General features: G+C 43.2%; 1 protein-coding gene across 1 annotated transcript in view; it reads right to left on the bottom strand.

Annotated features, from left to right (window-relative positions):
• Positions 1 to 1,013: 1,013 nt before the first annotated feature.
• Positions 1,014 to 11,221, bottom strand: part of LMNB1 (lamin B1) — a 50,143-nt gene continuing 39,935 nt past the window's right edge. Inside the window, exons 9-11 of the mRNA XM_034655948.1 lie at positions 9,011 to 9,130; positions 4,050 to 4,157; positions 1,014 to 1,560 (exon numbers count right to left, since the gene is read on the bottom strand). Of these exons, the coding sequence (XP_034511839.1) occupies positions 1,519 to 1,560; positions 4,050 to 4,157; positions 9,011 to 9,130 (270 nt within the window). The 3' untranslated portion in view covers positions 1,014 to 1,518. The remainder of the gene's footprint in view (positions 1,561 to 4,049; positions 4,158 to 9,010; positions 9,131 to 11,221) is intronic.

Below are 11,221 nucleotides of genomic sequence, written 5' to 3'. Positions count from 1 at the left end.
CAGCAACTGACACCCTAATTACCACCATACATAACCAAGCCACCCCACAGCACATACCCACCTAGGTCGGAGCACTTGTACCTTCACCCTCCAGAAGGTACCTGTTACTCGGTATCTCTTCTCTACTTCACAAGACAGTAGAACTAGATGCTAGCTAAGTATTATCTCCATCTTCTTCCTTTAAGAGGAATGTCTTCCCCCATGTCCTCTGCCACTGTCCCTGTTCCCATTTGGCTTTCCTCTTTAAAAAAATTTTGAAAGGTCTTATTGTTAATAAGCTAAAAAATGTAGGGGCGCCTGGGTGGCACAGCGGTTAAGCGTCTGCCTTCGGCTCAGGGCATGATCCCGGTGTTATGGGATCGAGCCCCACATCAGGCTCCTCCGCTAGGAGCCTGCTTCTTCCTCTCCCACTCCCCCTGCTTGTGTTCCCTCTCTTGCTGGCTGTCTCTATCTGTGTTAAATAAATAAATAAAATCTTTAAAAAAAAAATAAGCTAAAAAATGTAAAGCACTGAGCACAATGCCTGGCTCCAAAACATTAGCTATTATCGCGGCTCTTACTATTGTTACTACCGCTATTAATGACAACAGAGTACAGAAAAGGGGGGAAGACACCACAACAGTGCGTTTGTCTATTTATCTTCCGACTATCGAAGCTTAGAGAAACATGCAGCTTGAACAAGCAGCCAAATTATCTTTATGAAAAGCAAAACTAAGACGGTACTTTTCTCCCCCCACCAAAATCGGGCTTTTAAAGTTAAAAAAGACAGTAGATTAATATTAAAACAGCGTTTATTTGTTAATGTAACATAGGAAATTAAAGCAAGTTACACTATCTTTAAAAACACAGCTAATGCGCTTTAAGAGAAACCCTTCCCTCCCACCCCGCATCCCCGCGTGAATTCAGAATCTAAGAGAAGTAACCATAAAACAGCGTTTTGTGGAATCCTTCATCCAAGAGTGCTTACATGATGATTAGGGTTAATATGGCCTTCTTACAAAATTTCTCTTTTCTATTAAAAAAAATGTTTTGTAACCTTGATTGTTTATTACAAAAAAGTTCAGTACAAAAGTTCGATATATTGAAAAATGCCCCCCTCACAGCACCGTTATATGTAGCAGAGAGTAATCGAGAGCAGATTGCCAACCTAGATGCAGCAATCTTCAGATTATGCCCAGACACACAGTGGTTTTTTTACCCTCCCGACCCTTCTCGTAAGAACTTAAAAAAACACACACATACAAAAAAAATGTCAAAAAATTTGAGGAACCCTTTCCAAACAGTACACAGTTAGTTCAGTGTCAATAATTCACATCTTGCAACAAAGTGTATGGATATGGTTTCTTTTACAAAACTTTCAGTGTCAAAAAAGGAAATTAAGGCCATCAGATTCGCAGCTTAAAAATTCACATAAAGGAAATACAAAAATATTCTGTGCTTCTGAGAAGGCTCTGCACTGCACGTTGGTCAGGATTACCATCCTTCTTTATTTTGAGGAAGACCGTTGACTTGGGAAGTTTACATAATTGCACAGCTTCTGTTGGATGCTCTGGTGGTTCCCTGATGAGGAAAAGCAGAAAGAAAAATCAGAGCTAAGAAAGCAGACGACATAACTTTCAACTACGAGAGAAACAGGACAAATCCGTATTACCTGACTTCAAATGAACCCTTATCATTCCTCACTTACCCTTTTTTGTTGGAATTCTTCCAACAAATTCCAGAACAGTGACACTGAACTCCTCCAGCTGCACGTTCATATCCAGAGAAGCTTAAAAAAAAAACCTGATCGAGGTCCCTAGATCAACTAAATGAGAATTTCTCATTTAAATGGGGAAGTGGATCTATTTATATGTAATTTTAAAGCTCCCTGAGTTATTTTAACATGCAGCTGAAGTTGAAAGTCACTGTTCAATAAATAATCTCCTTTTAGAATTTGGGAAACAGGAGGTCAGTGGGTTCCACTCTGAACCCCATCAGGACTCCAGCTGGCTGGGTCCTCTGCTTACGCATCTCACGGCACGTGGTCTGGCTTCGTCCTCCAATGTGAAGGCAAAATGGCTCCCTCCGTTCTTCTCTTTTACTGCTAATTCCTTAAAACCTCACGGTCTGACCTGTGACTTACCACTGGACTGGAAAGAAACTGGCTTGTTGAAGGTCACCAAAAAAACCTTCTAATCAATCTGAAAGGCACCTGGATCCATTCTCTAATGCAAAGTGAAAATACCTATCCTTTCATCTTCCCTCTTTCAAACCTTGAAATCATTACCTACTCTGATCACAAAGCTAAAAGCCTCATACATCGGACTTCTTTTCCTTCTCTCCCCGCTTAAGTTCAGTCACTATGTCCTTATGAACCTCCATTCACACAGTCCCTCCGTGTCTCTGCAGTCTCCCTTCTGGAGTCAACCGCAGATTCGGTCTCAGCGTCTCCTTGGCCCCACAGTGGGTAGAAGCTATCTGCCCAGGCATCCCAACTGCACACTTACCACCAAGCTCCCCAACTCCTGTATGTCTGACACACAAGTCCTGACACATCCCCTGTGGTGAACGAAAGATCATCAGATTCTCTGCCACTCCTCCCATCAAGAGCTGAAGACTATTTACCCTCACCTAGAACTGGAGGTGGCCTAGAGACTCACTTTGGCTAAGAGACTATGGGCCTAGCTTTTAAGACATCTGGTGCTCTCTTTTTCACCCTCGTGGAAGCCAGCCACCATGTTATAATTAAGCGTGGGCTAAAATACCAAAAGATAAAGGAACATGGAGGGAAACAAAGAGAACCTTCCAGCACCAGCCACGATCCAACTTGAATGCAACTGCCTCATTAACTTCACCCTAGAACACGTGGAGCAAAAGAACTGCCCAGGTAAACCCAGTCAAACCACTGAACATGGCTAGAAATACTTGTTCTCAGGCACTAAGCTTTGGGGTGTATGTTAATGCAGCCAACAGGTTAACTCGAACACCTGCAGAACACCACTGTCTGTCTTCTGATACCCAAGTAACGGCCAATCCTTCAAAATACTAGACAAGCATACTTCCCAGAGATCTTCTCAGCTCTGCTGGTGGCCTTGTCTCCAGCATCTGCCTGCTCCAACTCCTACTCTGAGCCACTTGTCCCACACCCTGAGGTATCTCTTACACTGTTATTTTACTTCCAGTCATTATAATGCTTCCCGGCAAGGGCAGGAAATGGATCTTGTCCTTGTTTCTTGTTTAAGCTAAGCCTAAAGTATCTGTTCTGAAATAGTCCCCCAAAATGTATGAGGAAGTATCCAAAAATTCACTCTACCTCATACAACCCACTTCAAGGGCTTCTCAACCCTGAGGGCTAACCACATACGAGAATGTTTTTTCGAGTAGGACTGGGGCCAATGAAGAAAAACGAAGAGATTTATAAATCTTTAGACACAGAGACAAAGTCTTATAAGGATAAGGGTAGGAACTGTGATTAACCATCTGACTCAAACATCTTGAGAATATAAACTGAAAGCTTATTACTTATTAATAATTCCAATTTAATTAATTAAAATCAAATTTGGAGTTTCTTTATTTCAAGGGCTCTCAAAAGCCCAAGCATCAGCTAAAGTCTATCTTGTAATTAGATGATTGGGAACCTAATATAGCACGAATTTTGTTTCCCACTGCAGTTGAGTATTACTCTGGTTTTTAAAGTTTATATGCAGAGTCTCTAATTTAGTGATTTGAACTTCTCTACCACAGACCTCTTCAATAATTCTGAGCATGCATTGCAACCCATATGTACTTATTTATATGTCGTATACAGGTCCTACCTGAACACACTCTGTACATTATAAAACACAACTGAAATTTGATACAATGAGAAAACACATTTTTTTTAAAAGAAGTGCTACCGTCCTCCTCCAGCACTCTAAGGTGCTATCTTGAATATCTCCTCGGGAAAAACGAATCCACACCACCTAGCCAAAGACTTACTTGGTTCGTCAAGTAACAGGGGAAAAAACCAAACTATTGATTTTGGTTATGTAATTGTCAATAAACCCTAAAACAAATACACGACGTAATACCTGCTGGCGGAAAAGTTCTTCCTCCACAACCACTTCGGGCGCCTCTTCCTCCTCCTCCTCCTCTTCAGGTATGGTTGTTTTAAAGACTGTACTTCTCTGAGCAACCTCCTAAAAACAAGAGTGGCTTGGTCTTAAGTTAAAACCATACTTAAAGATCACAAAGGCAGTCGGGGAGAGCGAACTTTTCCTTGCTTCACTTTTAGAAACAGCACCTTTCCTACATCAGGGATTATTTTTTTTAAAAGAAAAAAGTGGTTCATCAACAGCTTTAGCTACTGAGCAGAAAATTTTGCATAACTGGAAGCAGTTCTTAGATTTTCAGTATTCCCTGCAGGGGGGCTCCTGGTGTCCAATGTGAAACACCTGCTGTGAAGTTTCCAAAGCTTTTGATCCCATTCTGTGACTAAGAACTCCGCGAACCATGTGGCACCCTGGATTCTTTATAACACTCAACATGAATTCAGCTTCAAGATCCTGGCTCCTAGCAAAAAGAAGGTACTAAATAAATGCTGAATAAAACGAAGGTGAAAGCCAAATGCTGTGATCTCGGGGACCATGGTAACAGTCCACCTTCAGCAACTGGTTCCTCCTGGGTTAACGGAATCAAAACGGATGAGAACTCCCTACTGATAACACACTAGTGGAGCAGCTGCAATGTATCCCACACAGAACACAGTCCCGTCACTCACTGCAGGTGCGACAGAACACAGCCATTTCCCTTCCGTGCTGAAAGGCGCACGCGCAGACGCCTCTACTGGAGAGGAGGCTGACGTGCAGACACAGCGGTGTCCGTGTAAGCACAAGGCTGCCCCGATGAGCCGGCGGCAAGTAAACGAGTGTGTCCCACAGAGGCTGCGGAGCTGCTCGTCTCGTTCTGTACCAAACCCCGAGGTCACTCAGGAAAGAACTCCACAGACGAAGATCTAAACGTACGTCTCTAACAGCTTATCTGGACTCTATAACACACAACCAGCTAGTTTAAAATGGCAGAGAAAGAAAACCAAGAAACCATGTCACACAAATGAGAGCTCCATTTTAAATATGTCCAAGGATATGTTTCATAAACGAAGCAAGGTGTACACTAGTATTTTCTGGGGAATGCTGATTAGTGTTGCATAGCCAAAGAAGATGGACCATTCTGAGAGTTTCCATCTGCCAGAAACTTCAATTCCAGCTCAGTCAGTGGTTACACACACAAATAGCCATTTCACAAATATCAGCCTGTTTTGGCCAAACCCACACTGACGAAAAAGCATGTGAATCCTTAGATCAATTATAACACTTTGAAGTAAGAGAGCGATTGGGGGATGGTGGCATACGAACAGAAAAAGAATTCTCAAAAAGCTCTCAGAGTACCCAGCTTTCCATAATTCATCCTAAAATAAAGCAAGAAAAGTCAAAGAAAATCTGCTAGAGAATTCTTACATTCCAGCTCAGGCAGCTGGTGACAAGTGTATACACGTCATCTGGAAACACGGGTTCTTAAAGCATGTGACATAAGAGCATTGTCCTTGAATGAGAAACTAAGAAAGAGCAACTTGCCCAACAAAGTTAATTATAAATTAATTCAATTTAACTACTTTTAATGTAAGCATGTTGTTAAGCACTTCTCATTTGACGATACTTAAAATCCAATTAATCTAATGCAGAGAGCCTGTATAGAAAATGAGTGTGCTAAATAATGTCAAAAATTGATAGAAAAATCGTAAAACAAACTGAGAACCAAAAATTGTTGGGAGGCTGAGGCCCAGGAAATTGTTACTAGTCAAGGCGCTAACAGATACATGTCTTTATCAAAAAAATTCCTCTCAGCAGATACCCAGCCCTACCAAGTGCCCTAAAAGATCCACAAAAACGGCCTGTCTACAAATGTATTATCAATCAGTCCCTGTTAAAGCCTAGCACGCACAGAAAGGTACACGATTCAGGAGCGCACTGAAGCCAGCCAGCACCGGCTGATGTGTCCACCCGTGCCAACTCTGCTCAGGGGCAACATGCTGACAGCCTGAGATCACCATGGTGGGAGGACGGGACACCGATGCCACAGCAATCAGCAAACGTTACGAACGGATCAGAGCAGTTTTTGTGGGTGGAGGAGCCGACTGTTAAACTATGATATCTCTGTACACCTAAGTCATCATTCACATATACAGAAGTTTCCATTATGACTGTATTTTGGAAGGTACAGAGAGACTGCTTTATTTGTCTCATAGAAAAACATTCTAGGGACGCCTGGTGGCTCAGTCGGTTAAGCGTCTGCCTTCGGCTCAGGTCATGATCCCAGAGTCCTGGGATCGAGCACAGCATCGGGCTTCCGGCTCAGCGGGGAGTCTGCTTCTCTCTCTGCCTCTGCTCCCCCTGCTTGTGCTCCCTCTCTCTCTCTCCCTGATAAATAAATAAAATCTTAAAAAAAAAAAGAAAGAAAGAAAAAAAGGAAAACATTCTATTGTAGCATGTCAACATTTGCTGTTTTTAGTCGTCCACTACCCCGTCCTCATTTGTCAGTCAGAGCCCTCAGGCTTTAGCTGGGTTCCCATGTCTCCCATGGAGCTGGGGCACATGAGTCACAGGAGCAGAGCGGAATCGAACTGTTGGAGGGGAGAAGGCGGCTCAAGCTAACTCTGTCCTCCTGACTCCACCGAATGGTTTAGAGGTGAGCCTGTGACCCAAGCTGGTACCATTCCCAGGATGGAAAACTCACGGGAACAAGGGTCTTTCCCACAAAAGCCAACCTTGAAGGATGCACCTCCAGGAGCACCCGGCACCCATCCTGCATCAACCAAGGAGACACTCAGAAAACAGAGACACAGAAGATCCTTGGGGACAAGGGACACTGGGTAAGCCACCACGTCAAGTTCACGATCTCTGGATTTTTGGTTGTGTGAGCCCATATATTCCCATTACAGACAGCTTAACTGCATTTTCTGACACTTCCAATGCCTCAACAAGAGGAAAATATACATTAAAAATTAAACTGACTTAAGCCAATTACCTACGATCTTACAGAACAATGGTCTTTATGGTGGTAATTATGGGTTGTTGCAAATATGGCCTGGGACCTACTAATAAACATGTTTTCAGAATTAAAAGAATAAATACCAAATGTACTTGTCTGGCAACCACAGACATAAAAACTGCATTCATGATTCTTTCCTCGTTTCTGACAGAAGTCACTCAATAGAGCCTAGCAAGAGGAAGACAGAAGTTGGTTAAAAAGAACAGACAAACTAGCCAACTCAATAATCTAATATTCAAGGGTTTAAATTATGAAGGACAACCTGAGCTTTAGTCAGCTTTATGGAGACGTCACTATAATACCACCTGAAGCCCATCCCCATCACCATATGTACTTTGTTCACAGGTCACTCTATCTCTTTTAGGGGCTTCTCAACCTGCTACATTCCAAACACCCCCTACAAGATCACTTGTAACCTGAACACGTTTTCACAGAGAAACAAACGGCACAGATGATGACTGGGTCCCAGGGCTCACAAGAGCCTGCTGCATCTGCCACGGCCCCTCATCACAGGGCTTTTCGACCTGAGCGGATCGCCACTTAGCCGTGTCTCAAGACAGTCCTGTGTCCCGCCAATGCTGATGTCAGGGGAGCGCCCAGCACACGAGCCGCAGTCAGTGCAGTGGGGCAGCAGCAGCGGCCACAGGGGAAGGACTCCGACGTGCCCAAGACGAGAAGCAAGCAAGGGCTCCGGCAGAGAGAACAGGAGAAAGACCCAACGCCCTGAAGCCTGAAAGTGACTGACAGCATGTGTCAACGACTCCCGTACCCTGAGAACCAGGGCAAGTATCAGGGGTGAATTCCCCAGAGCTGCTCCCCAAATCTCACACACCTGTGCTGAGGTCTACCGTGAAAGGGCCACAGGCCATTTCACTTCCCAACTCGGCCTGAGATCGAGGGAATTCCACCCTTGGTGGACAAGGATTCCAGATGAAAAGCATTCCAAAGACCAGCAGGTGCGTCTGGTGAGGGACAGATGGGAAGACCACCAGACACAGGACTCAGAGTGCAAACACCTCGGACCCCCACAGCAAATGCTGTCAGCTACTTTATTTCTCTGAACTTAAGGGAAGGTCTCTGTTTAATTTTAAAAATTTTTTTAGCCAGGAAATTCTTACTGAATGCCTATTACATGCCAGGGAAAACCAGAATAGGTCCTTGCCCTTGATGTGCTTATTAGGACTCTAGTGAGAGAGGCCAATGGGCCAAGCACCAGACAGGGTAAACAGGTCTGCAGCTGGCATCCCGGGAGCAGAGAAGGAAACCCAAGGGGAAACTGCAAGTTGATCTGCATCCACTCCCCCTTCGCAGAGCCCCGTTTCTGGGGCATGAGGGGGGAGGCAGGTGTGCATGCATGCACAGGGCACGGGTGTTTTCACATGACAGTGAGGGCAGGGAAGGATCTTTGACAAGAATCTAGCACTGACGTGTTGAAAACACAAACATCAAGCAGATGTATGCTCCAAAATCTTCAAACTTAAGAGTTTCACAGACATTCTGAGAACTAGGAACATAGCTAATAGCTAAAAACATTACCAGAGGCCGGCCAGGCAGATATATTCCGAGCGTTTCCCAGTGAGTATCTCACGTACATCAGATCCATTACACTAGCATTAACACAGCTCTGTGACCTGTCTTATTATTATCCTCCTTTTTAAAATGAGAAGACTAAGAGAAGTGAAGGAATTTGCCAGAAGTCGTCACAAAGCCAGCAGGCAGTGAGGCAAAAACCGGGGCCTGTGCTCCTGATCAGTGCTCCACGATACACCCCCGCGTCACTCCTAAAATGTCAAGGTGGCCTCACTTTGATTTACTCAGCAGCCTTGGTCTGGGTAAGCAGTCAGTTACTTCACACTTCAGTGTGACTTCTGAAAAGAAATCACACTTGTACAAGGAACTTTCGAGTGCAACAGACACTGGAGTGGTACTGACAAAACGGCCTTACCTCTCCCTGAGAATTTTTCAATATAACCTTCACATCTTCACCAGTGCCCCAGGAGTTCTGGTTCTTCCAGATGAGGTCAGTGGGAGGACTGGCTGTGACACCAGCATTTGCAGCCCAGACCTAGAAAAAAGAAAGGACATCAGTCCACCCAGAATCCAGCCCTTCCACATCCTAGTGATGGCAACGTAATGAAGAGACTTGAACCCCAGATTCTAAGTCTCAGAACAGTGCCCCAGCTTCAGACCTGCTGTACGAACTAGCTGTGTGTCCAGGAGAGCCTATCGAGGCCTCAGCTTCCCCATCCAATAAATGGGAATGGTGACTCCGCCTACATTTACCTCCTAGCCCCACGACACATCAGCTGAACGTGCACAAGTGGCCTCATTCTATTATCCATAAAATGGGACAGAAGTGGCACTGCTTTGAAGAACAAGGGATAGGCCGCACGGCGGCTCTGGCTCACTGAGCAGGGATTTGCTCTCCCTGTCCGCATGCAGTTAGGGGTCTTATGGGCCATTCTTCCAGAATGGAGCCCTTTGACCCGCTCCAACAGTATCTTCCAGCTGCCAATAGCAGTCAGTGAGGAGATCCTACTAATTCCTCTCAAAAAATCTGCAGCAGACAGCCCATCTAGAATATTCTTATAGAAACCGGTATGTCTCCAACAAGGGGCAGTGTCACAATACCCCAGGAGTGTCTGAGACTGAACTCCAAAATGCATGCAGGTAATGAACAAATAACCCATTAATCAATGATAAATAGGACTACTACTGAAATTGGCAAATATTTACTTTTCCCTTCTCATAAGCAAGGAAATTCTGCCATATTTTTAATGCATTTTATTGGCAAAAGAGTACTGGTAGAATGGAGAAAGTGTGAGTCAGAAAACCTAGGTGTGAACTGTGGACAAGACAAATCACTCCAGCTCTACCAACCTCAATGTCCTCAACTGTAGGGATACTACCACCAGTCTTGAGGTTTCTAAAAGACTATGTGAAAACAGAAAAGTTTTGCATCCCATAAATTAGTTCACAGTATAGACGGCTACATGATGGCAAAAGGAAGACTAGAAATAGTATAGGCAGATATTTTTTTACGTGGGCAGAAAAATCTATGAATTTCTGATTAGGAGGAAACCTGTCCCCTTTAGATGCACACCTCAAGCTTCAAGATCTTCCATCAGCATTATAACTAGAAAGGGACAGGAGCATTTACTGGGATAAAACAAAAAGGAACTGGATCTGGGCTCTTAGGTCATGTGGAATGTTAGTGTTTTCCTAATTTCAAGCAACACTTTTTCACCATAGTCCATATGGAATCAGAGTTGGCTTAGTGTTCATAATAATCATAAAACGTCGGTAACCTTACTGGGTAATTTAATCTAAAACTATTATGTTCCAGAGCTATCGTATTCAATATGCCAGCCATATGTGGCCTCTGAACACCTGAAATGTGGCTAGTCAAAAAACTGAGATATACTGTGAGGCTATCTGTAAGTTTGAACACTCAGTCCAAAAAAAAAAAAAAAGAAAAAAAGAAAGAAAGAAAAGGTAAAATATCTAATAATTTTTTATACTTATCACATGTTGAAAGACAGTATTTTGGATACATTGCATTAAATAAGATATAGTACTAAAGTTAATTTCACACCTTTCTTTTTTTACTTCACTTTAATGTGGCTACAAGAAAATTTTATATATATACATATTTCTCTTACTTGTGTTGTAGAGCTTTAAACTGATCTTTGCTATTGCCTGGTACAATTTTATAGTAAGATTACTTATCACTACCATGTTCCAAGGAGCTTCTTAACACATTTAATGCTAGCTACTAAAAAAAAGATTACATCTCATATGATAATTGAGTTCTCCACTAGACCTATAGTATATATATCTATTTGATCCCTGAGAAACTATATCTAGAGGAAAAAGCAGATGATTGGCATAATGGTTTCACATTACTTTAGAGAGACAGCACACTCAAATCCGAATCTTCTGAATGAAAATGTCAGATTCTCTCCACCACATTATGCAGCTTCCATAAGACACATAATAGGACTGAACAATTTTCTCTCACTAGAATAATTACTGAAGAGAAGAAAGGACAATGTGATTGGAGTATTTGTTCCCATTTTTTTACCATTACAAAATTAGCATCTGCTATTTTCCCAATGTGGTATCAAGCTCTATGACACAGTATTTAAAAGAGAAG

Source organism: Ailuropoda melanoleuca, chromosome 3 (genome assembly GCF_002007445.2).
Source record: "Ailuropoda melanoleuca isolate Jingjing chromosome 3, ASM200744v2, whole genome shotgun sequence".
In the NCBI taxonomy this organism is placed as follows: Eukaryota; Metazoa; Chordata; class Mammalia; order Carnivora; family Ursidae; genus Ailuropoda; species Ailuropoda melanoleuca.
This window is presented reverse-complemented; position numbering and strand designations above follow the sequence as displayed.